Source organism: Corvus moneduloides, chromosome Z (genome assembly GCF_009650955.1).
Source record: "Corvus moneduloides isolate bCorMon1 chromosome Z, bCorMon1.pri, whole genome shotgun sequence".
Taxonomy (NCBI): domain Eukaryota; kingdom Metazoa; phylum Chordata; class Aves; order Passeriformes; family Corvidae; genus Corvus; species Corvus moneduloides.
Window position 1 is genome coordinate 33,091,437 of NC_045511.1, and position 27,537 is coordinate 33,118,973.

General features: G+C 38.9%; 1 protein-coding gene across 1 annotated transcript in view; it reads left to right on the plus strand.

Moving 5' to 3' along the window:
* Positions 1–27,537, plus strand: part of ADAMTS19 (ADAM metallopeptidase with thrombospondin type 1 motif 19) — a 136,443-nt gene that overhangs the window by 14,843 nt on the left and 94,063 nt on the right. Inside the window, exons 3-6 of the mRNA XM_032096782.1 lie at positions 11,997–12,162; positions 17,604–17,776; positions 18,730–18,813; positions 19,598–19,755. Of these exons, the coding sequence (XP_031952673.1) occupies positions 11,997–12,162; positions 17,604–17,776; positions 18,730–18,813; positions 19,598–19,755 (581 nt within the window). The remainder of the gene's footprint in view (positions 1–11,996; positions 12,163–17,603; positions 17,777–18,729; positions 18,814–19,597; positions 19,756–27,537) is intronic.

Sequence of the window (27,537 nt, forward strand, 5' to 3'; positions counted from 1 at the left end):
CAGCTTCTTGGAACATATGCCTACATGAAAATGAGAACTGAGAAAAATGAAAAACTAATTCTGTAGCCCTCAGAAGGACAGATCAAAATATGAAACCTGAAAACCAAAATGCTGGGAGACCACTGAAAGAACTTCCTTAAAAAAAAAAGTTTCTGTCTGTAGATGATCATTTAGAGCTGTGAGTATAGAAATTTTCTATGTTCTTTTAATAGAATTTTAATTATTTCTGAGACAGTAATAGTAATTTTTTAATATAAGTGAAGGGGAATAAGTTAGGTGGCCAGTTTTTTATTTTTGCACAGACATTGCCTTCTACTTGTCTTAGTAGCTCTAGCTCCATTCATTACTTGTTATTTTTAAATAAATTGATTTTGTAGCATAAAGCTATAGGCAATTGATTTTGCTACATAGCATAAATTCAGAATCTTAATTATGTAAAAACTTTACTATCAAAGCACTATCATTGATCTAAATCGGTATGAAGTCAGATCTGAGTATTAGTGTTTAGCCAGCTAGGATGGAATACTGTATCTTGTTTTATTAAGCATATATTGGCCAGAGCTGATTGAGGTTTGTCATCACGGCCATAACAACAGCCTCATTTGTCTTCCCTTTTAACATTCTATAATTGAGAAAGTTGCTTCTGATCTAATTGTAGGCCTACAAAAGAGCTGGAGAGGGACTTTTCGCAAAGGCTTAGAGTGACAGGATAAGGGAAATGCCTTAAGAACTGAAAAAGGGTAGATTTAGATTAGAAATTAGGAAGAAACTCTTTGCTCAGAAGGTGGTAAGGTGCTGGAACAGGTTGCCCAGGGAAGTCGTGGATGCCCCATTCCTGGCAGTGTTGAAGGCCAGCCTAGATGGGCTTTGAGCAGCCTGGTCCAGTGGAAGGTGTCCCTGCCCATGATGGGAGTTGGAATGAGATGCTCTTTAAAGTCCTTCCCAACCTAATACTGTCCCTGCTCGGCTCTGTGGGGTCCCATGTGCACCCACAGAAGCACGGATGGGTTCAGTACTATAGTGGGTAGCAAAGAGTCGAGAAGGGCGTTTGCGTGTGTTCTGGCCGGAGCATTTATTCCTGCTACACTGTCGAAGGGTGCAGCAGCAAATATGAACATGATCCCGAAGCTCACAGTTTTATCCGGGGGCGGGGAAAAGGCAGGACTAGGGAACAGGGACCAATGGGGAACTCTCGGGGAGTGATGAGGGGTAGAGGCCAACAGCCAACCGGGGAATCCAAACTGGGATAGATTAACAGAACAGAACAAGCATCCTGGGAGAAGGTTTTTTGGTTGCCCTAACATAAATGGTTCTTGTGTTACTAGGGTCTTGTCTTACTGAAAACTCTCTGTCCCTTGTAATGTATGTTCACCAGCCACAACACCAACCCAAATCATTCTATGATTTTGGTAATTCATCTTATGTTATTGGACTAAATAGTCAGCCTTTAAGGCTTTCCAGCCCTTCCTTGGAGCTTCTGTTTCTTCTGTAATAGAAGACAAACTACTTGAAAGAGAGGAATAATTCCAAGATCTAGTTAGTTTTACTGATCAGTTCAGCCTTCTAAGATAAAGGGTAGGAGCTACTGAATGAAGGGAGAGATGATCAGAAAGATATTAAAAAAAAAAAAATTATGTGATGGGTTGGCACATTACATATGCCGATGTCTTTTGTGACATAGTCATGGTTGCCTTGTTTGGGCATCTAAGGATGAAAGTGTTGTGCTTGTTTTCTTAAGGATTACAAAGTGTGCCTTGAGTGCAGTTATGGATATTCTGAACATTAAGTAGCTGCACCACTGATGAAGTCTGATTTGCCAATAGCTGTCTCTTTCCTTAATCATATTAGTCAATACTTGTATAATTGCCTGTAGTAAATGAATAAAATAGTTTTTCAATTTAATTAGTTTAAAAATCAAGGGTATTTTCAGTGTGTCATTAATCCTGTGTGTCTTGAAAATAGGTTTTAAATTGACCGTCACATACATTGAATTTCATTTCAACAATACCTTGTAGCACTTGGATCAGAAATCCTAATTTGGTTTTAAAATTTTATAAATTAAGTTACCTGTGCTGGGAGTAGTAGGCTTTCTGTACCTCATAAACTTCCAGAATGCTGCATAAAGAAAAGAAATAAGAACATGCCTGTGCTAAGTGGGCAATTCTTAGTTTGTAGTATCTAAGTATGAACCTTAAAGTATTAATAATTTTGGATTTATGATTTTAAAGATGTAATTGTGGAATACTTTTATTGAGTGAACATGAAACTGTTTTGGCGAAAGGAAAATGGAAGTTCATGTACTGCAAATTTCTAGACCACCAAATTTCCAGACCATCTCTATATTTTGTAGTCTCTCTCCCCTTTCCTTTCCCTCCTCTTTGAAAGGCTGTAGAACCTAAACACTTGATAGATTAGTAGACCTAAAACTATTCTATAGCTGTGTATCTAGAATCTTGATATCTGCAACTTAGTAAAAGAATACATTTATTTACACAGTAATTTTAGCTGTAAATGGTACATGGTAACAGGAAAAAAAACCATTTAGAGTATTTCTGCTTCTGTCAAGTATTTTTCAAGTATTTTTGCATGTTACCATGCAACTGCAGTTCTTTGTTTTGTAGATGTTGCAATTGAAAAGTAGACTTTAAATGGTGATTTCTATCAAATTTTTAAAATATAGCCACTGGTTTTGAATAGCTCAGATTTTTAGTATTCTGTGTATACACATACAATCCCCAAACTGAATGCTAGTTAAGAATACATAAGTATCTTGGCAAAATTTAGATTGCAAGTTGATGACAGAACAAGACGAGAATTCAAAACTTAAAGCAAAGACAGAATAAAACTACATAATAGAATTGGACTAGAATTTAGAGATCAGGACAACTGATTAATGACTTAGTAAAACATCACAGACAAGTGTGATTCTATGATTCTATGTCTCCCCTCTAGGGGAGGTGTGGGTGTTGATGCAGGCAATGGCATAGGTCAGTTGTTACTAGTGGAAAGAATCAAATTTCAGCAGAACAGAATTATAGGGGTTATTTGGCCTAAACTGAGGAAGTGCTGAACAAGCTTTTAGAAGTTATATCTTTCAGAAATCGTAACACTACAATGTTCTATTATTCATTCAGAATTGCATTACTGTGGATTTTTTTAAAAAACTTTGGACAAAAATAGTTGTATTAATTTTCTTTCGCACTGATTGTATGTTACACTACAGAGGGCTATATAAATTTTCATTAGGCTTTTTATCTTTATTTGCGTATGATCCTTTGTTGTATACCTACTGCCCTCAAGGACCACCAGGACCATTTTAACCGATCTTCTCACAATCCATCCATCCATCCATGTAATATGAAGTCTGTACTAGTGCTGGGGGTGGATCTGTCCCAGGGACTGGAGCTAGGCTTGGCATTCATCCTAGATGAATTTCACAAAGCTCTTTCTGATAAATAAATACATTTCTGTCATTCTATGGCTTTAGTGAAGATGCTGGAACTCCTGTTGGCTATTGCTGTTCTCTGTGCTTTTATCTGGCTCATAGATGACATTCTTTGTCTGGTCATACCTGTTCAAGCCCCAAAATATTAAATTGTCTGGAGGTTACTATTACCTATAGTGCATATCACGCATAACAGGATTATCTTCATGTGACACTGTGTGAATGAGTTACCTGCAGTTAGACACAGTTGGTTTGGTTGCCATCCATTTTTTTGAAAAACAGGCTGTACAGTAGAAATGGTACATTTAGCTTTAGGATTTTATGTTTCATATTTGTTACTTTTCGGTTTTAAGCATTTGAAAATGGCACTTAGAATTGCCTTATGGAAGTAGTTTTCAATGAATTATTATTAAAGATACTTTGATTACCTCAAACTGGAAAAGATTAGTCTTGTATCTACAGAGAGAAAGAACAGCACATGCAAGTACAGTTCATGAGACAGTCTGTGTACAGTAGTAATTGTTTATAAGATTTCTATAGTTTTTCCAGAACAAGTCATCATAAGAACTGTAGGGTTTCACTCAGCATCAGTGCCTATTTATCTTTTAAGGTTTAGTTTTATGAAATTTGAGTTACATTGCATTAGAGATTTTGAAAATTTTCATGTATGCTTATACTATTCTGTGCCCTCTCAATGCAAGATTCTAAAGTGTTTGAGATGAATTCTCTGTTTTAAAACATTGAGGCCATTCCAGTGTTTTTACACAACTAATATGACTGAAAAAAACTACAGCTAAACTGTTCTTCAGGATAACTGCTGCCAAAATAAGAGTGTACAGTGGAGTCCATTTACAATGTACTATTGAAGCAATAAATCTGTGAAAACTGCAACATATGTTTAATTTCAGTCAACCTCTTAAAATTTGCCTTTTTTTTTTTAAGCATGCATCATGTTGTAATGAACTTGTGGGCACATTACTTAGGTGAAACAATTTTCACCACCATATCATGTTTCTTGCCTTATGCCTTAGGAAAAGTAAGTAGCTCCAAAGACTAACAGATAAAACTAGTTAGATCTAGGAAATTGAGATGCAAGGAGATATTTTTATAAAAACTGAATGTTAGGTGTGACCATGACCATAAATAATACGCTGGAAATAGCAAAGTGTAGGAATTGTGTTACCTGTAGTCATCCTTTTATGTTTATATTTGTTGTTCTGTGCTTTCCCACTTCTTAAGGACTTCATTCTCCATGTGAAGCTATCTGGCTTTCAGTGGAAGATGTACCTTTGGTGTAACTTCCTATGATTGCTCTGAAGTCCAATTCTCACAAATTTAACTGGCAGAGTGAGAGAAAGAGTTCCAGTAAATTTTGCTTGGTTTTCAGTGTGACTATTGTTCATATTAATGTGGAGAGAAGGCAATGTTTTAGACAATAAATGTTTTCAAAGGAAGAAAACCTGTCTATTGCTGGAAGGCTCGGTCCCTAGTCATGAAAAACCTAGTTCAGATGCTTTATGTGAGCCAGAGGTAAGGTCAGTAACAATACTTGGGAACTTGACTCTCCTTTAGTGGTAAATTCAGAGCTGGGAGGCATAGAAGAATTAAACAGACCAAAGGCTGTGGCCCGACCAAAGGTAAGTTGCTTCTATTTGTGACTTACTACATTTATACATTTATACATTTGCTTTACAGACTAGTGAATTAGCTGACAGTGACGGGGGAAAAAAGATTGTGTAAAGATTGTGTATTTTCTGATCACAGGATCATTATGAGCCATCAAGCATATGTAATTGGTTGAGGGTGTTAAGTGAAGATACAGAAACTTTATTCTCATTTCATGAATTTGCAGTGCAATGATAGCTGAAATGTGGCTGGCAGTTCTGTTTGCTGATGTTCAGAGAGAGGAATTAATTTGTGGTTACAAGGATAATGACATAATCAGAATATTCCAAGTTGGAAGGGACCCACAAGGATCAAGTCCAACTCTTGAGTGGCCCATACAGGTATTGAACCCACAAACCTTGATACTATTAGGACCTGGCTCTAACCAGCTGTGCTAATCTCAGAGTTATAGTAAAGCCTGCTTCATCAAGCAACAGTCAAAGGCCAGTGTATTTGTCATCACACAGTAGAAACTGCAGTACAGTATGATTACCATTTATAAAAACTTCGGAGTGAGTATCAAGGGACCTGGAAAGCTGGCTGGAAAGCTGGCCCAGAAGGAAAGCAATGTAGACCCTGGATCAGATGGGTGTAAAATAACGGCCATGAATCAATAAAGTTGTAATATTGGAAAGATTTCCAACTGTTAGAAGAGAAAAATATGAAACATTTCAAATAAGAATAGTAAAATAATAGAGAGCAGTTGTATTGAAACTGTTTTATTTAACAGTAGCAGCAAGGAAATGTAAAAGGAAGTGTAGTCTGACAAAAGATTTGTGTTATAAGAGTAAATGTAAGAAACCCTCTATTTTAAAAAATCTCCAATGCATAGGGGACTGGACTTGATGTGTGGATCTAAGACATTAAAATACAGAGGCAATTTGCATCTGTATTCTCCATTGTGTCTTATTCATTATTTTTCCATTACTACAGGACCTAAGCAGTGACAATTAAGGTGCTGTAATGACAATAATGAAATAATGCATGCTGCCTATGACATAAAGAAAAAATTTGGCTTGACTTAGCACATTGAGTTTAGCTGAGTTTGTTTCAATAGTCAAGTGAAATTTATAAGCAAACCTACAATTCATGAGTGATATATTAATATATTTTAGTACGTTTGATTTTCTGCCTAGAGTAAGAAGATTAAATGGCTTTTTATGACTTTGAGACAAAGCTGAAATTCCATTGTGGTAGGTAAGTTGCTAGAGGAATCAGCCAGTTGTTCTCTGAGCTGATGCTTCCCTCAAGACAGTGTCCTTTGTTCTGAATAACACACGAACTGTGTATTATTCAGAACAAACTGGGTGCTACAATCAATATTGGAGAACTCTAGATGATTGGTAGCAAGGGGTCTTTCCTGCTGGGTTTTTATTTCTTTCATAGAATACACGGTCTTTCAATCTTCTCGTGAGTTGAGGTGTGCTTTCCTTTGTCACAGGTGTTTCTTAAGTTCAGGTGGTTTTGATCTTCTAAGCCAAAGACTAGTCAACCAGAAACTGGGCAATAGCTTCCTGGGCAAAGGAAGAGAAAGGGGGATGGAACACATAGTTTCAGCATTTAATAGTTGGGTTGTCAGTTCTCCTAAATTCTTCTGGTGGTCAAAGGTCAAGTATGCAGTAGTTGAAACTGCACTGACATTTCTGCAAATAGTGGCACAAGCTGAACCAGGGAACTTTGTGACGGTGTGAGTTGCAAGTGTCTACAGCCAGCTGGTATTTGTCATATGAACAGAGAGTAGCTGTCATGTAGAAGAAGTGGTCACTTGAACCTGATGACCAGCCTGTTGTATTGCACAGAAAGCTGTGGCACTTGGCTTCTATCCGGTTCATGAGTTTCACTGCTGATAGCAGTGACCAAATATCTGACTTTAAAATGCCACCATGAATTTAGGAAGCACGCTACCTGTCTGAAAGCTGGAAGACAAGAGAGCTTTCCCGGGCTCTGTTCATTCTTAAATGTGGATCACAGAGGCGTGTCAAGCTTCTTAAGTGGCTTTAAAAGTTGCCAATATTCAAACTAGCCAGTTGATTGGTTCTGTCAGCTGTAGAGGAAGCTGTGAGCACCTCTTTGCAAGCGAATCATGCCTGTAGCTGATGGAGCCCTCTTTACTAAAAAACCAAACTGTGCTAAGCCATGACACCTGTTTAATTGTGAGTTGCGTAGTGAGTGCTGCTGAGTAACAACATAAATATTTTCCTGCATCTTTGTGCATCAGCAGGTTGTTTTGAAAAAAGTAGTCATCCTCTTAAACATGAGAGCAGCATCCTATAGAGAATGATTTTCCTAAGAATTCAGGGTACTGTGTATCTTAAACCAGACTGGGAGTGGAGAAGTTTGGAAGGATTCTAAAGCCATGGAAAAATTGTTTCCACAGACCTCAAATTTGGGGGCTAGTACCTGAATACATGCTTTTAACCCAGTGGTCTCTGCATAACAGTCTAAATGTTTTTTCTCTCTCAGGGCTATAATGTGTAGTATTGTGCAGGTATGTGTTCTTCCATAAGACACAGCCCTAGGATTAAAAAAGATCCCAGAAAGGATTGGATTGAACACTATGTCAGCAGCTGAAAGCCAGTCAACAGTGATAATACTGACTCTCTCCCCTCTGTGATGTCTCCTATCTCCATGCAGCAAGGTGGAGTGAGCAGACAGGTAGGGAAAACCTCCAGGAGAAGCACAGTGTATATGATGTGCACGGCTGTGAAATGCAGTTAATTGACAACAGAAGTTGCTGGCACTTACGTTTCTTCAGCCTTCAGCAGTGAAGGTCCTTATAGACGGAAAGTGGTAGAGCATTTGAATAATATCAGCTTACAGAGTTCTTATACTGTTATTTTCACAGTTTGAAAAGTTATTTGAGCTTGCTTTATTATTTGCCTTAGTAAGAGCTGGAGACTTTTTGTTGTATTTCAGCTGAAGTCAGGTTCTGATAGAATTGTTAGAATCATGATACTAAATTAAATCTGGATTTTTAAAATCATGGGGAAAAACCACCTTCAGAGGGGGATACTGATACATAAATCAAAGATTTTGCCTGTTTACTCAGGAATATATCCTCAGTTTTGGGACATCTGACAAATAGTACAAAGCCTAATACCAGATTATGTTTCAAAACAAGTAACTATTGAACTTGTAAAGAAGATTTGGTTTTTTGCATGGTACAGTGAAGAGGATCTTTCATTTTTACACTGCAAATGTGACATTAATATTTTGGCACTGATGGATGCAATATGTGTAGTAAGAAACATACATTTTCTGCATATGATAGGAATGCATTTTTCCCATTGATACTTGCCTTGGACAGTATGGTGGGAGCATGAAGAAGTACAGTCTTGTACAGCCTGTCCTTGCTCACTTGTGTACGTTTGCTTCACAAGAGAGTGGAGAGTTGACTGCAGCAGGGAGAAACTGTAACATGCTGACCACACCCACTGTTCCCCGCCTGCCCTCACCACTCAGGGTGCTGGGGAAAGGTGTTGTTTTCATTAGTCTTGGTTTCCCACTATCCAAATTTAGCAAAAAATTAATTTTCTGCAAGCCAAGTTTTATTTGCCCATTATCTGAATTTTGCCCTACACTTAATGTCTCTCTTTACTGCATAAAGTAAATAAATACAGAGCACGTACTGAGTTCATCAAGACCTACAAAATTTGAGGATACTTTTGCCAAATGAGATTAGGATGGGCTTGAAATTTACTGAGATGTGTGTACTACATTTAAGTTTGGGGGTCTTTTTCAGGTAAGAAACTTGATAAAGCAGGGGGAAGAGTGACATGTTATGCTACTGTACTAGTTTGAAAACAAACTAGTGGGAGACACCAAGTCAGAATAACAATTTAATAGGGAAATAAAAGGAGGGGGAAAGAAAAAACAATAAAAGCAGATAACACTGGGTTAAACTGACAGAGTTAGGATACAATCTGGCACCCTGTTAGTCAGGGTGGTGGTGGCAGTCTGGGAGAATGGTGGCTGCAGTCCTCCCGAAGTGGTGATGCTGTAGAAAAAGAAGGGTCTGCTCCTCCTCAGAAGGTCCAGTGGTGGCTGTGTAGCTCCTGTTCTCTGGAAATCCTGTGGAAAGGCATCTCTGGTGTTCAGAGTCCCAGCTTATATCCATGATGGGATGCTTGGTTCCTCCCTCTGGGTGGAGCATCTCACAATGGGGTAATGAGTCATGAGGCCAAGTGTTGATTAGGCTCATTAACAGAAGATAGTCAGGAGGGAGTTATCTCTGAGTCATGCGGCAGGACAATGATGGGCAATTAACAGAAAGATAGTCTGGGGGGAGGAGGCAAGGAAACACTGCCCTACCTGGTTTCAACGGCTGATGGGGATGGTAATAGAATACACTGCAACCCAGGACAGCTACCTTTACATGAGATAAGTCCAGCATCCTGATAGGCTTTTTAGTTGCAGCTGTGAGCAGTGGTAATTTTTCAGATGAAGCTGGTGGAAGATCGGTCAGTTAGTCAGAATTCACAGTTCTATCCCAGATGGATATTAGGGTTTTGCTTTTCCATCTTTTTAATCTTTGTTTTGCTGTACATTTTCATGACGTGGAAGTTTTGCCATTTGAACTGTCTAAAGGCTGTAATTGGTCCTGGCATTCAATATATGAAAATGCGTTGAAACTGTAATGCTTTAATGCATGTCTTTGACGTCTCTGCTTTCTGTGTTTACTTTGTTAAAAGATATTCTTAGCTCTATTTGTAATGCTTATGAAAAAATAAGGACATGGTTGACAAGGCTACCATTTCATCTACCATTTTCTACCTGTGAGATTATCCAAAAGTTGGAGAAATTATGTCTTTTTTTTTTTTTTTTTTTTTTTAAAGCAGTCAAAATAGCATCAGAGATTATTTGGTTATCCAAATTTGTCTTGAATTACCCATATGTATACATGTAACTTTACATCACCATTCAGTTCTTTAACTTCTGGCTCAGGAAACAGGCAATAAATTTTGGATTTCTCTGCCAATGAATTAAACTTCAGTCTATGCAAGGACCTGGAAGAAAACATTAAATGTTGGTCCTAGCAAAACTTTTCAGTATGTCTAGGTGACAATCTGAAGGACATAATCTTAAAGCCCTGGTTTCATTTTGCAGCAAAGAGAATGAAGACGGAAGAAATGTGGCAAATGTTCTATGATTGAGTCTTTGTTCAGGAGGGACTAAGGCCTTGCTTTGTGCTGGTGGACAGGGGAAACTTGCAGCACCACCTAATGGGCTGCTGTTCCTCTATATTCAGAGTTTATCACCATCTTTCATATACTAAATAATTATTAAAAAAAGTAAAATAATCTATGCCTGAGTGAAATTCAACATCAGACATAAAAATAAAATGAAAAGTGATTTGAGCATTTTACTGATGTTTGAGAACTATGCTTTTAAATAAAAAATCATTTCACATCATTTATAGTTTATGTAAGACAAGCTTAATTGTTATGTAAAAGTAGCATTTTTCAAGATACATGGAAGTGTTATCTTGTAGGTGTACAGAAAGTAATTAGCAATACATTCCTAGCTAATCTTCCAGTGTGTGACATTTAAAGTTCCTGGTGAACTGAACCTATAAGGTAAATGCAAAAAGGAAAAGGAACAGCCAAAACCCCAGATACTTTTGCGTTTGTGTGCAATTTTAGTGATGACCTTTCAACATCTCTTTAGCATTCTGTAGTGTAGCTGATTGAAAAAATTAAATGTATGTATTGACATTTATTTCATGTGATTGTGCAGAAAGATTGTTGGGTTTTTTCTTTTAAAAGTATTGTGTTTGAATGAAATTGTGTTTTGTACCAGTTAAAAATTTTGATTTAGTTTTCTTCCTTGGGTCAGAATATTTTTGGATGGTTTATTCATCTGTCAGGCAGGATTTCCAGTGTGATAATGGCACCTACATAATTCCAGAAGAACAAAATTATTTTCTGTGTCTCTCCATTGATGCTATAGAAACATACAGAAGAGCTCTCTGCTTCTCTTAGCCAAATACATCACATTGTTTTGTTTCTGTAGCAAAACAGTTTAACAGGTTTAAGCTTAGAGAATGAGGAAATTAACTGTCAGTCATGCTGATGTGGGGAACAAAACCCCACAAAACCTTGCTGTCTCCAGCTTTACTCTTGATAGGAACTTGTGTACATTGGCAGCTTAACAGTTTGAGCTGAGTTTTATTTGTGTGGTATTTATGTAAGTATGTTTTACAGTATTATTTTTTTAGCTTTGGCTACAGTCTTGTAATATTAGATGTGCGTCTGGTGTGTTAACTTTTCTTGTATGTTTGTGTGTATAAATATGTTGGGATGGGGGAAGAGTTAACCAACTAAATGGCTGTATTCATATATTTTTCTGGTGTAACTGCTGGAAACCAAGAAGGTGTATTTCTGCCTTTTTTTAAATAGTTTTGGGTTTTCTTAGTTTGAAAAAGAGTAAAAAGAGAGCCATGAGAATTCTTTTCCATCCTCACATTTGTTCAAGATGTATTCACATGCCTTATGTTGTTCCTGTTATATCATTAAATATAGTTATCTAAAAATGTGACAATAATAAACAATAAAACCAGTGTATAGACTTTTCTGTACATGCTGTACATATATAAATGACCCCCTGGGTCTCCCAAAGTAAACTTTTAACATTCCATATCTTTTACTGTGCATATGCTACTGGCATGTAGCCACCCACCCACCCAGATTTAGCTGAAATAAATGAAATTTATTCTGGTTCATTTAAGTAGAAAACTTGTAAAATACAAAGGTACTCACTTTGCTCATAAGGTTACTAAAACAAAGTGTTTTCTTAAATGGAGTTTTGTGGGGTTTTTTCCTCCTGCAGGACTGTGCACAACTCAATAAATTCTTACCTTATATGTTCCTTTTGTTTTCCTTTGCAGATGGGGTTTATACAGATTAATGAGGACTTCATATTTATTGAGCCACTCAACCGCACTTTGGCTGTGACAGGACATGCACACAGGGTGTACAGACGAAAAAGATCCATAGAGGAGAAAATTTCTGAAAAGCCACCTTCTCAGAATCAGTACTGTGGTGTTGTTACAGGTAAGATACAAATCACACTGAAAAGTTGTAATATTGCAAATATATTTTTAAGAAAAGTAGATAGTAGTTAAAAAAGAACCCTGACAAAAGCATATCTGATTACTCTTGTAGCAGTACCCTATGGTGGACTCCAAGGTGGCATGCTGCGGCTGCAGTTTCGCTTGTTGGGAGAGGGAATGGATGCTGCTTCTTAATATGCTTTTGTATTTGAAAGCAGAAATCTTCAGGGCATTTTTAAATTCAGCTTAATACTTAAAATCTATTTTCTGTCCCTCTCTGTCTTCAGAGCTGCTTAAATTGCACTATGTGCAGTGCTTGTACTTAATTTTCTGTTTTAAAACACAGCTAAGGAGAACTTCCTGGTTTTGTTTAGAAAAGTTGTGAACTTCCAAATGTGTCTGAATTTATAAGTGTTTTTGTTCTATGAATGACGCTTAGAAGATGTGTATGAAACAATCCTAAAGCATCTTCCTCAATGGCAGGTAGAACTTTTTTGAGGCAGAAGGGTTTCAACAGAAGTTTGGCACATAGTGATGACTTCCTAGTTGTCAGTGGAGAAGGGAAAAAATGGCTTTTGTGAAAGATGACGTTTTGTTTTTTCTGCTTCATCATCAGCTCTCATTCTCCAAAGGGTTCTTCTCAGTCCTTTGACCTCAGCATGAGCTGGGGGTGTTTCTAACCTTGTTGTGAGAAATTACTTTTCTCCTAGGAAATAAACCAGAATGAGTGATTCTTAGATCAGATTTTTCGGCATGTTTTTCGTGTATAAATGAGATCCTAGCAAAATGCAAAGAAATGGCAGAAGTGGCACCTGGATTATATGACATTTGGGATGAGGCAGAAGGAACTAAGTTATTTCAAGTAGGAGAGGAGAGATAAAGGGAAGGATGCAGCTGCAGTTTTCTGGTGCCTAAGGGTCTGCAGAGAGAGGATGAAGCCAGACATTCCTTAGAGGTATGCTGTGGCAGACAACAGTTGTAACTTGTGTTCAAGGACATTTCAATTTCCATAAGGAAAAAAAAATCTCAGTAAGAATGCCTAGCACTGGAAGAGGTTGACTAGAGAGGCTGTTGAGTCCACATCCCCAGGTATTTATAAAGCATGGCTGGAAACAGCTCTAAGAGAGCTGATTATACTTTGACACTTGCACTGACTCGAGCAGCAGGTTGGACTAGCTGCCCTCTGGAGATCATTTTCAGCCTAAACTTTTCCATGGCTGTCTGATCCTTCCTGAACATTTATACTGCTCTGTCCATTTTATATAGTTACAGAATAAATGTGGCAGGTTTTGTGGTGGAGTTTTTTTCTATTTTGGAAGTATTGTTTTTATTGTTAGGCATCCATTTGAAACCAAAGATAAATTAGCAAAGCAAGGCTCTTTTTGCAGCGGGATGAAATAAATGACACATACTTCCTCCAGTGGCTCTACATTACTTTTCTAGGCATCGTATTACATTGACACTGCTTATCTGAAAGTTAAATTTTCTGTATTAGTAAAGGTTGTTCACATTAAGTAAAGCTGTTTATTCCTCCCTATTAGTGAAAAGTGTTGTAGGGTATGCATGCCTGCATATGTATGGGAATGAGAAAGAGAAAATGAGAAGTATGCGTGGTGTATGCACTGTGAAAGGTGGGGAGGAGTATCTGACGTAGCAAACTGTGATGGGTATGAAAGTGAGTAAAGATGCAAACTCCTTTGTAAGAACATTATTCTTCTGTGATGTTCATTATCAAATATCCCCTCTAAAATGGGAAAGTCAGCTTATTCTTTTGTAATAATCTTACACTCAAAGCTTTGATTTGTTGTAAATAATCTGTCAACCGAGAATCAAATATCTGCTTGAAGGAAGTTTCATTATATTTACTACCAGCTTTGAAATTTCAAAAGAGTTCAAGCTGTGCATAACTTGAGTAGCATCTTCTGACACAATGTTATTGCCAGGGACTATAAATATCTGCAGTTTCTAACTGATGCTGTTGTTCTAGCAATACCAGTCCCTCAGTCCACTGCTACAGGTTGTTTTATTGAGACGGACTGCAGTATGCTTAAAATTTTCTGTCTATGCTGGGAGGAATTTGTTTGTGTGACATGAAATTAGTTAATATCACCAAGATATTCATACTACAGACACAGCCTTAAAGGTGAATTGAAGCATCAAAAATAAGCCTTTACATAAATATTTGAAGATTCTAAGTCAAATAATAAGCTAAGTAGATCAATTAAACAAAAATAAAACAGATGAGTGTGTGGGGCTCTGAGATAGTCTCAGCTGCCTTTGGTAGAGGTGTAGCTGTGTGACATAGAGCAACTACAACCTTGGTGACACAGCAACTTCTCTGCAATATGGTCCTATCTTACAACCGTATCTCTTGCTTCTACAGTACTTGTGTGTCAGAAGAGGGGCAGGTATTTCTGCTGCTGGTTTTGATCCAAATCGATCTCAAAGGCTGGCTACCTATCAAGTAAATGAGTATTGCCAGTGATGAACTGTAATTATCAGAATGAATGAATGTCTGTGCTGGAGGTGCTGAAGGATCACTATTGGGAATAATAGCTTTTCATGGAGAACTAGCAAAGGCAATCAAAGAAGGTATTGTTTGTTGTCCGTTAACCACTGAGGGGTGGATTGAAAGTCGCTACACAGCCAAACTTGTTTGGAGAGAACAAAGAACTTGTTTTTGTGAATGGGGTGATTTTCTTATTAATTAGGCAAGGGAAAGAATCATACTGACAGAAGCAGATGCTTTCTTGGTTGTTGACAGTGTGCATGTATATAATTTTGTTGAAAGTGTGTATGATTTATTTACATATATAAGCCAGTTGCACATCCACAGACCTTACACTCCACACCTGTCTTTAGCACATGGCCCATGAAACCTTTAAAAGAAACCAATTCAGAAGTGTGTTACAGAAAAAATGTGAGAGAAGCAGTTGTAATTAGAGCAAAGGGCCACACCGGGAAGCTAAGATATTTTCTTCTTCCTAATCTGAAGTACTTGTTCCAGACTGAAGTTGTTTGTACAGTGAACTGAAGTCATGGTCAAGGCATGGGACATGTTGAGAAGAAAGAAATCTCTTACGAAGGATATGAAAAATGTGAATTTCGAATCCCCTCTGAATTTGTGAGATTGGAAGACTCCTCTTCTACTTCTTAGATCTGGCAATAAACAACATACTGTCCTGAGCTACAAGTGTGCTTTTCCTCTTAGAACAATGTCATTTTGCAGGAAAAAGCCAGCTAAGTTTCACTGTATCAAAAGCAGAAGTTTTACATTTTGGGATGTAGACTGCGCAGTCAGCTGGGAGAGCTGTGTTGATTCTTTCTCTACAGCCTGTTTCTATGTGATAGTCTTGCCGTAAAATGTGCAAACAATCCAGGTCATGGATGTATGAGATTGTGTCAGATGGAGACTGGTGCCACTTCAGATGTTCGCTTCTACTCCAGAAAAAAGTTGTCACTCTGTAGGAAAGTATTTAGATCCCTGATCAAATTACAGTGGAAGTATAGCTCATGTCTTCCTAAGCTCCTGAATATTCCTTATGTAGGCAGAATGCTTCAATTTCCGTATGACTAGGTTACCCCCTGGGGAGTGGTGGTGATTCCCCTGTAGTCTGGGCCTCATGTGCATGTACTCAGGAAATGCTTTTGTGCCCGAGGACTTGAAGGTGTGCAGGAGTCCTGTAGTCAGAGCCTCTTCTTAGTGGCTCATATACTTTATGTAACCTGTGATTATAGTAGCTGGATTTTAATCTCTCTAAATTTTTTTAGGGTGGGGTTATTGTTTTGTTAGCATTCTTGTTGTTTTCTCTTAATTGCCTATTTTATGTCAAATGTCCTTGCTGCAGTATTTTTAGCCATCTTGCTGGGGTAATGCAGTATTCCTAGCTTTCCTTTCACTCAACTGTGTTTAAATAATATATGAATATGGAATCTTCTTATTTTCCATAGTTGCACAAAATAGAGGTCTTACTGCACAGAACCCTCCTGTAGAATTTATTTTTTATTTTGTCAATGTAATTAAATTTTTAAGATTAATTAATGCATCTTTATTCTGACTTTTATCTTGATAGCACATGCGTTATTGATGTAGCTGGGTTTTTTGTAGCAGTTGTTATCTCTTACATACTTTGCCTTCAATAATGACCAATTCTTTGTAATTTTTACTTATTTATGAGTATATAAAGAAACTATTGATTTTGCCTAAAGCCTCTTTTGCTTGTTATGTGGCAGCAAATGTGGCAGTTGTTTGAATACCAGTAGTACCAAAATTACTAATTCCATTTATCTAAAGTTCTTCGAGAAGAGCTACAATTTTCAGATAAACTAGATCTCGTGATGGGGATTTCTGCCAGCAATTTGGAAAAGGTTGGCTGGCCAAGAACAGATTGTCCATTGGTTTGTTAATGGCAGAGCTATCTAAGGCAAATGATGGGCAGACAGCTTGTCTGTAGAGCTGTGCAGTCTTCTCATCCACTGCAATCCCAAAAGACAGAGGTTTCAACAGTTTATGGGACCACAGTGTTCTTAGTGTTTAGCACATTCTGTTTTAAATTAGATTATTTAAAATGGCATTGCTAGCTGCTGTCTGTAAATCTGACCACCTTCTGGCTTGAACAGTTTCTGTGTAATTGGGTGGGGGGGTTTAATATATGTTGTAGTAGTAATGGGGATTTTGTTGGGTTTTTGGAGGGGAAACTTAAAATTAACACCATCGGTAACCTCAACCTTACCATAAATATAACATGTTTTCAATTTGTAGCTTTCTGTAGATTTGGAGGCCTGTTTCCAGGGTTTGGTTTTGTTACTTTGCTTCAGCTGCTTATAATGACATCAGCACTGACTTTGAAGTCGTGTCAGTAAAAATTCACTTTTTTGTTTCTAATAAACCTGTATCATTCTCTGTCATTCACCTGAAATATTCTTTCCTCTTTGCAAATCATGGAATTGTTGCATGTATTTACCTAATACATGATTTTATGGCAAATCTGTATTTGTTGTCTTGTATGCTAAGATACAATGACATCAAGATATTTTCTCTGTGATTTATGAAGATGGACAGACAACAATTCTGCAGTGTCAGTGAGACTATTTTTCCTTCAGATCCAGCATGAGTTGCGTTTTCTCCCACAAACCAGAGTGAGACACATATTCTTTTTATAAATATGTTAGGTGAAAGGATGCAAATAATCTTTCTGACTTTATTTGAAAAGATGGATAAAATTTCTGTTTTCTTGGTATAAGCTAATATTTATACTTAGTATAGACCTTCAGTATGAGCCTTAGCATTGGCAGAGGCAAATAAGCATATATATATTAAAATCCATAGCTATTACTTTCCGTATAATGAGAGTTATAACATAGCCAAGAGTAACAAATCCTAAAAAGTACTGCAGGGGTAGTTTGATGGATGAGTTTCTCAAGTGCTGTTTTGGTTTACAGATAAAAGAAAATCCAAGAGTCAAAAGGTGTCAGAAGGTGGAAGAGGAAAGCGATACTCTTACAAGTTACCTCAGGAGTACAACATAGAAACTGTTGTGGTGGCAGATCCAGCTATGGTTTCGTATCATGGAACAGATGCTGCCAGAAGATTTATTCTAACCATCTTAAACATGGTAGGAAATATAAAACTAATTTTGATGTTTTGCCAACAGTTCATGCACAGCAGGCTTATTTAATTACTCCTTCTAATGATTCTGACTGAACACCTGTAAGGGACAGTTAGTACATGACCATCAGCAGGCTGTCAAGACTTAGCCCATATGTTTTGCAGCAGAAAACCATGATGCTGCAGACTTATCTGTACTGTCTGGTCATACATCTCAGGGAAGCCTGGAAATGAGAGAACAAGATAAATTTTTGGTTAGAAGCTCATGGTGTTGTTGGAAAGGTTGGAATATTGGGTAGTTTCTGATGACCTATGCTTGTTAAGGAGACATTTTCATTTCATGACATTTTCCTCTTCCAGGAAGAGGATTTTGTGATCAATAGTGGTAGAAAAAAAAGAAAGAGTGATGGACATGGACAATTACATTCCCTTCTGGATCCATCTGGAGCTATAGTGCACTCATTTGGTGCATAAAACAGTGAAAAATAGCATCTGTAGTATACAAGGAAAGATTGTTCTAAAGAAGGGGAGCATAGGCTGAACAATTAATATAAGAAGGATAGGAAGAATTAGAGAATTAGAGGTTAGCTCAGACCACTTGGTCCCCGATCATGGATTTAACTGAATAGAAATTTTCGTGTGAACAGTATTAAATATGCATGTAAATATTTGGAGAAACAGGCCACAATTTATAAAGTGGTCATGGCCATTCAGAGGATAGTGTGTATTTTTATGTCCCTGGAATGATACTGCCTAAGCTCTGTTTTCCCTTCAGAAGACCAACATAGTACATTATCTTAATGCTCTGTTCAAATTATGGAAAATAAAACAGTTACAGTAGAATATGAGAGTTTTGAGGTTCTTTGGGGTTCTGTTGTTTTTAGCATACAGTGTTCTGTTATTTTTAGTGTACATGCAATACAAGTTCATATTTTTATTTGTTGGTTTTTTCTGTCTTAGGTTTTTAATCTTTTCCAACACAAGAGTCTTGGACTACAAGTAAATCTTCGGGTGACTAAGCTTGTTCTCCTTCATGAGACTCCAGTAAGTATTTATGATGTTTGTCTTAGCCTGTAGAGGGTAATGCTACTTATCTTGTTGGTCCACAAAAGCTTGCAATATTAATGAACTTTAATGGCTAAAAAAATTTGTCAGTTAACTTTTGCATATTATTTAGTGATTTGCACTGATGAGCAGCCCCAGATTAACCTTCTCCTAATTTATGTGCTGCATGTATTGAAACTTGTCTGTGCTTACAATTAAAAATCAACTGAAGTTTCTATGTGGAAATCAGGTAGATCTTAAGAAAATCTGCCTCTGCTCTGCATTTTGTGCATTAACGTATCTCAATAGAAAAATAGTCTTTAAGCCCAATCCCTAGACAAATAGAAGCTGATATAGCACTTAGTTCATAAGGAAATGGGATTCCCTTAACAATAGTTCTAATTTAAAATATTATAATTTTCCAGGGAATAAGTAAGTATTTCTTTCTCCAGTTCCTCTCAGTAGTTGGAGTAATCTCATTTCACGTTCAAATTCTGAATCTTAACGTCATTATATTTTTCCTCACTATGGATAATGAAAAATCATCAAATAAATAAGACAAGAGTTTGAGTGAACAGATGCATGTACACTGTCAATGCACTGTCTTCATTTGTATCTTTAACATGAGAAAAAGGTAGTCTCTGCTCCTGAAGTTTGAGTTGTTTTGCTGTGGATATATTATGTCATAAAAAGCAGAATATTTTTAGTAACTCAGTCAAAAAATTCTCCGAATTCTATTTACAGAATCCTAGTTTTAATAAAATGAATTGTTTTTTATTTCCAGGCAGATATGTATATTGGACATCATGGGGAAAAAATGCTGGAAAGCTTTTGTAAATGGCAACATGAAGAATTTGGCAAGAAGAATGATATACACTTAGAAATGTCGACAAGCTGGGGAGAAGACATGTCTTCAGTTGATGCAGCCATACTGATCACAAGGTAAAGTAGTGAAAGATGAGCATTAAAAAATAGGCATGACACCAGTGTGAACGTAGATTGAAGTAGATGGCCAACTGTAGTGGTTTGGCCCAAAATACTCATTACTGTTTATCTTCTGTGAGATAAGAATTAGGAGAAATGCAAAGCAGGCACCAAACTTGAAAGAATATAAAGAAGTTTATTAACAGACCTAAAAGAGGGGAAAAAAAAAATTATACCACCTTCAGAACTCTCCTCCTCCCCCCACCTTCCTCCCTTCTCCCACTGACAATGTAAAAAGACAACCCTTGAGATGTTCAGTCTGTTTACCACTTCCATAATAACCTTGTTCAGTCCATTTAGAAAGAGAAGTCTCTTCTTGCTCGTGCTGTGAAAACATTACCACAACAAGACAGCTGCCCGCTTGCAAATATTGTTCAGTCCATTTAGGAAGAGGAGTCTCTCTGCCTGCGTGTGAGTCCCTTCCCCCGCCCTGCAGCTTTTCCTGCAACTGCTTTCAAGGGTCCACTCTTGAAGTTTTTGGGGTACAATTTTAAGGTTGAGCCATTCAGAAACAAAAGTTCTCTTCACCCATCTCTGGGGGCATTTCATCTCTAAGAACAGAGGCCCTCCGCCTTCCCTGGGAGCAAAGGGTCCTCCTCATCTTCATCTTTAGGGCTATCTCTGGGAGCATCTCTAGGAATTGAGGTTTTCTCCTTTTCCATTTGGAGCAAAAGTCCTCATCGCTTCCATCTCTCCCTGTCCAAACTTCTCATGAAATTACAGCTGTGTCAGCATCTGCCTATCTCAGCGCAGGTGCTTTTGCTCACGAGTTGAACACTCCACCCCCCATATCTTCATGAAATTACAACGGGATACTCTGATATATCATAGCTTCACAACAGAATTTCAGCTTTAAGCATCTCCTCTCTCTCTTCTCTCAGGTTTTCAGCTCTTCACAGCAATAAAAGGGTTAATCTCACCTCAGCCTTGCAGCTGTGTGTCTTATCGCTGTTGGTCACCTGGCCTCTGCCGGACAGTGGTGCTGCTTTTGCTGAAATCTTGGCCGCAGTGGAGAGGGGAGGGAGGAGTTCCGAGCCGCTCTGGCTGCCCACAGTCGTGCTGGGGCTGGGGGTCATCCTGGAGCCGTGGCCTGGCCCGGCCTGGCCTGAGCAGGGGCTGGGCCCACTGGCCCCTGTTTGGGCCCCGCAGCCACCTGTCCCAGCGCCGGAAACGAGAGAGAGAGCTGTGGGGGGGTTGTCTATTCTTAAGTGTGTATCACAGAGGCGGTCACAACTTTAAGTGGCTTAAAGAATTGTCCATATTCAAACTGGCCAGCTGATAGGTTCTATCAGGTCCCAGAGGAAGCTGTAAGCACCCCTTAGCAAGGACATCCCTTCCGGGACTATGCTTGCTAACCTATGACACCAACACAGTAAGAATTTAGTTTGCAATGACGAAGGGAGCATTTTGAGGCATCTTGATCTCAAAGGTGTTGGTAAAGTGTTGGTAGAGGTGGTGCAGAAAGCAGTATTTCCCAGATGGTAAATGTTTGAAATGATTAATAGGTTACTCTCTTGTTTCTTCTTTGGCTCTATAGCTGAGGTCTTATCTGTATAGCAAAGGTTGGAATCCTTCATCCATGTGCCTTCATTAAAAAACAGGCAGCCCACGCAGACCTGCAGATACTTTCATTCAAAACAGAAAACATATTTAAGCCTTTCAGAGCTAGATCAGCATTAGGCACATTACTGAGTTACGCGTTCCTCTTACTGACCTAGAGCTAGTATGTTTCATTGTGTGCAGAAGGTACTTCATGTACATGCTCAACATGTGCTCTGCAGCCACAAGGTTATGATTCCAGATCTGCAGTTCCTTGTAACTCTTTAAGTGTCAGGCATTTCACACATTGAGAAGGAAATAGGCCTCCAGTTCACCTCTTTTGTTCCAAGCAGGTACTGTCATGTTTTTGGCTGTAGGTGGTGCACAGGGGGATGCATGTTAGTGTTCATCCAGCGTGCAGACATGATCCAGAGGAAAGGACAGAATGATGATTCGACCAGCCTAGGGTTGGACTAAGTGCCATTTTTGAGGTGGAGCTTGGGCCGGATAACCTTCAGTGCTCCCTTCCAAAGAAAATTCCTGTGATTTGCTGTAGCAGAATACCACTGTGCAATCCCATGCTGGTCAGTGATGTGGTATCCTAAAACCATGTGTAAGCTTTACACTTACATGACAGAGCACTGTCACTGGGAACTTAATGCATTTTTCTTTTTAGATTAGTTACATTCTGTTTACTCCAATATCTATAGTGTATTTCAATTTTCTGAAGCAGAAAAATGCTTCCCTAAATTTTCCTGTTTTAGAGAGCTGGTCACTTACGGGAAGCAGGAAATTTAGAAATTTAGCTGTGGCAACAGCTTTGTTGCCATTTTTGCTGTTCAGTCCCTTATCTTTTCTTGGAAAACCCCCCACTTTTTACTTTATGTCATCCTTCTGTATTTAATGTGTATGGTTGTTTTATGGATAGCTGGGGCTTTGAGGGGGCAGATTAGTATTTGTTACACATTAACACATTAGCTAAGCAGTAGCTACGCTACCCGCAAGCTCTTTTAATCTTTGGTGGAAGACATGAGAAATGTTCTCTGCAGCAAATTTTCATTAGCTCGTCAGAAAGCATACTTGGGGTAACAGACTAGAAATAGATTTTGCAGATTAAGACCCCAAGCTGATTTTAGTAGTAGTGAGTGCATTGTGGGGCGGGGAAGTCTAGATGGAGAAGAAAAGAAGCAAGCAGTAGGAAAGAGTATAATGCAGCACTTGTGCTTGAAGCATGAGCTCTGGTGTGCCCCAGGTCAGAGAGAGTCCAGCTGCGTTCTTCTGTGCGTTGCTGAAGCGACTTCGGCATCAGGAAAAGAGCTGCTTGCTGGGCTGGCTAGCTGGCTTCTCGGCAGAGGAAACACGGCAGCAGCCGATGGTACCGGCTCACGTCAGCTTGGAGGCAAAGGAAGAGAGAGGCTGTTCTGGTCTGGCTCCTAACAGGTTTATTCTTAGAAGTTTCGCAACCCGAACAAGCTCGGAAGGGATGGAACGCGATGGGCTCCTCCCCGAGGCTTGTCCTCAGTTTTACAGGCAATTTGAAAACCGCGGTGAAAGGGGAAAACAACCAATGAGTTACAAGCCAGGAGGAGGGTACAATTTAACAAGAACCACTGGGGGAAAGGCGGGAGTTATAACAGAGAACCAGTGAACAACTGAGTAACCGGGAATTTTCCCGAACCGGGGGAGGCGGCTTGGACCCGCGCACCACCTGGGGGGGTGCGGCTTAGGCTTCTGAGCCGCCCCTTGACCCACCCCCTGAGCCTGCCTCTTCGGGAAATTTGATCCAGGGAGTGGGCTGGGATAGATTGGCATCACGCTGCCCCAGCCCTGCAGTGGGCTGGGTCACCGCAACAAGAGTAAACTTGGGCCAAGGCATGAAGGATATCTGAGTATCATATGTAGCATTGCGTTGATCAAGGTGGCTAAAAGGGAATAGACTTCCTTACATCTAGATGTTCCTTGTGACTGTTCAAGGATAATGAGCAATAGCATTCTGCTTGTTTGCTAGAAACCTTATCCCTGGGCTCTCTTTATTTGAGACAGCTGAGGCAGCTAGCAGTATCTGCAATAGCAGCAGCAGTTTGAGCGAATGTCAAATGCTTCAAGCCTGTATGGCCAGGAGAGTGAACCTAGGGCTGCCTTCTTTAGCTATAAGATGTATCTTGTGAGTGGCAAGATGCTATAAAATAAATAAAGCATGTGACACCTTTTTCCTCTCATTTATTCATCTTCAGCTTAATGAACCTTTATGGGAAGAGGCAGAGGCATTCTGAACTGATGCAAGAGATGCTAGTTAAGATAGTCAGTGGTCTGGAGATATCTTCAACTGTCAGTGCTTTTGGCCACACAGCTTTTAGGATTTAATGCAGCATTTCTGGGAGTACTGGTGGATGAGAAGTTGACCATGGAGTTGCAGTGTACCCTTGTGGCCCTGAGGACCGATGGGATCCTGGGGTGCATTGCAAAGAATGTGGCCAGCAGGTTAAGGAAGGTGATCCTGTCCCCTTCTATTTGCCCACATCTGGGGTATTGTGTTCAGTTCTGGGCTCCTCAGTACAAGAAAGACAAGGAGCTACTGCAGAGGGTCTAGCAGAGGCCACAAAGATGATTTGGGATCTGGAGCATCTCTCTTATGAGGCGACACTGCAGGAGCTGGGCCTGTTTAGTCTGGAGAAGAGAAGACTGAGAAGGGATCTCATTAGTGAATATAAGTATCTCAAGGGTGGGTTTCAAGAGGATGGTGCCAGAGTCTTTTTAGTGGTGCTCAACTGCTGGACAAGGATCAATGGCTATAAACCAAAACACAAGAAATTCCACCTCAACATGAGGAAAAACTTCTTTCCATTGAGGTTGTCAGAGCACTGGAACAGGCTGCCCAGGGAGGTCATGGAGTCTCCCTCTCTGGAGACATTTACACCCCACCTGGACATGGTTCTTGGTCACCTGCTCAGGGTGACCCTGCCTTGACTGGGCAATTGGACTAGATGATCTCCAGAGGTCCCTTCCAACCCTAACAATTCTGGGATTCTGTGATTCTGAATGTGTGAAAGTCTGATCACACGTTAAGATGCTTTTCTGCTTCGTAATAATGATATACTGATTTCATAGAATCATAGAATTGTTTGGGTTGGAATGAACCTTAAAGATCATCTACCCCCTAAAGATCATTCCAAACCCCCTACCACATGGACAGGGACACTTTGTATTAGAGCATATTGATCAAAGCTCCAGCCAACTTGGTCTTTAGAATTTCCAGGAATGGGGCATTCACAGCTTCTCTGGGTGACCTGGGCCAGTGTCTCACGCCTCTACAGTAAAGAATTTCTTCCCTATATCTAATATAAACATAGCCTCTTTCAGTTTAAAGCCATTCCCCTTTGTCCTGTCACTACATGACCCTGTAAAAAATTCCTCTCTAGCCCTCTTGTAGGCCTCCTTTAGGTACTGAAAGGCTGTAATATCAACTCCTCTCTTCTGCAGGCTGACCAACCCCAACTGTCTCAGTCTGTCTTCATAGGAGAGGTGCCTCAGCCCTCAGATCATTTTCATGCTTCTCCTCTGGACTCGCTCCAGGGTTGTCTACAATTTTTTACCTGTCAGTTTAAATACAATTTTTTGGATTGAATCTTTGATCAGTTTTAAGGAAATTGAAGTAGAGAGAAGGGAAGTGATTGGTTTGATGTCAAATAGTAGGTAATGCTGGAGCTAGAAATAAAAGATCTGTTCTTCTGATGTTTTTATTTTTCAGTGGTATTATTCTCTAGACTGTACTGCTTCCCACCTGAGAGCTGCTTTAGCTGCTAATAAATCACACCAGAGCAATTTCTGACTGTGGAAATGTTTTGCTAATCCAGGCTACCTCTACATATCATCAGGTTTATGGTACAGCTAACACCATGTGTGGCTCTACACGTGTGTTTTGTTAATTCAGAGTCTCATTCTGTTTTGCAAACATGGAATAAGCTCCTTTGTCACAACTTCCAAAGAGCTTTGGACAGCAGGTCTGCTTTATTGAGAGAAATAATGTTGTTCATACAGATGAACACCAACTGCTTGGTGTTTTTCGAGTAAATATGTAAAGTTCTGGATATGCCACAATTTCTGTGGCAGCCCTCCTAAAACTTGCTGCATTTCCTGTTTTGTCTCACATGATAATAGGACAGCAAGGGTGCTTTGTAGAAGTTTTCCTGAGCTTTCACATGCCAGTTTTGTGTAGTAACCAAGAGTTAGAAATGAAGTATTGAGTGTTCTGCAGAGCTAATTTTTAATGCCTATGTACGAAGAGTGTAATGTGGATGTTACGGAGACTGTTATTCAACAGCGAGAGGGCCATCATAGCCTTTCCAGGAAAAAGGTAGTTTTCAAAACTTATTTTTGCATTTGTTCTGTAAAGAGGAAAGCAAAACCAGCTTCTCCCTACAGCTTTTTTTTCTGCCCAAAGACTTTAATACATATGAATCTGCTACGAATTCATTTCAATTTACTTTGGTCCTATTTCATGATGTCGGTTTTTGTTTAGTTTCCCTTTAAACCAGCTTATTTTGATGAAGTAATATCCTGTTTAAAATATGATGCCATGAAGGAGAAGAAAGGCAGAAAGAGTTTGTAATGTATTTAGAAAAGATTACTGGGGAGGTTGATATAAAGAGAATGTGATAAATAAGACAAAAAGTTATTTAAGGACTGTTTGATAAAACTACCTGTTTCTTCGGGTACTTTGTACTGTATTCAGTTATAAATTAGCATAGTTACTTCAGAGATAGACATTATGAGGAATTTTCTCTGAGGAAAAAATGCACATACCGCATCAATGTCCTCCTTGCCTTTTAAATCACAGGGTCTGACTGTGCAGAGACAAGCCCTGATTTTGGTGGCCCCTGAGATGACATTTCCAGTTGCTATCTGCATGGGTTGCTTGACCTGAATGAAGTAACTGAAAATAAGGCAGGAAAAGGCCCATGGTGTTCCCAGTTGTTCTGTGATGGTATTTAAGTTCTTATATATTCTGTTCTAGTTCTTACATCCTCTATTGCAAATTAGGTAATGAAGGCTTTGAAGTGTATAAAAGTGTGGTTACAAGAATGAGGCAGAATCTACCTTCACTTAAAGATTATACATTTTTCTGCTTTTCCAGTGCATTGGTCAATCTGTTGTATCACAGTGGTTTTTAGAAGAACAAGTATGAAGAGAAGAATACAGAAAAATACCAAATTCTTTATTGTCCTTCTCAGAAATTACATTTTCATATGTTCTTACAACAGAAAGTAGACCTCTGATTCTCCTAATATTCATCAGATAGTGATGTTCCATGTTGACAGTGTGCATCAGCCGTTTTTTCATGCTTCAGTATCTGAGGTCTCCTTGTCCTGGGTGACACATAACTGAAACAGTGCTGTTAGGCATTTTCACTGTAAGAAAGTGCCTCGTTCTAGAAAAGTAGGCAATAGCATAAACATTAGCAAGTAGATTTCATAAATATTGTTTTACTTCCAATAGTTCCAACCATCCAGACCTCTCTCCAAAGCTTGGACAAGATTTTTTTAAGTGTTACTGTTATCTTCCAATACACACAAGAAGTACAAGTTATTTTTCTGACTTTGCTTTTTATTCCTTTATTTCCTCAAGAAAGTCAGAGGAAGAAGACTGTGAAAGATACCTGCATGAATGAAACTGATATTACAGGGTCACCCCAAAATCCTGGAGTGTTTGGCTGTCCCAAATTGCTGCAGTGTATTGAGAGAGAGAGAGATTGGGTTATTCAGCAGCTACTGCTGTCCTTAAACTACTAGTGAATTTCAGCTTTGGAAAAGTGAGTTCTTGCAAATGCATGGTGAGAGATGAGATTATTCTTAATTTTGTCTTCATCACTGTGATTTCAATACTGCCAACTCTCTTGATAATTTTGTACTCAATTTATCAACTCTCCTGATAATTTGATTTATTTGATACCACCAGCAGACATCAAGGAAGTTCATGAGAATCTCACATGGCATTACTGTTAATTGTTTAGTAATAGGATTGTAGATGCAGAAGAAAGCAGGAAAACATGGAAAAAGCATATTTAAATAAAAAGTTCTGTCCTTTTGTTTTTTTTTTAAAGCCAGAATCTCTTGTAACATTGAAGACCTGTATTTTTTACCTTGTGTATTTAAAAAAGTCACACTAATTTTTAAGTCATCAAATGCTGTTTTGGTTTTTTCT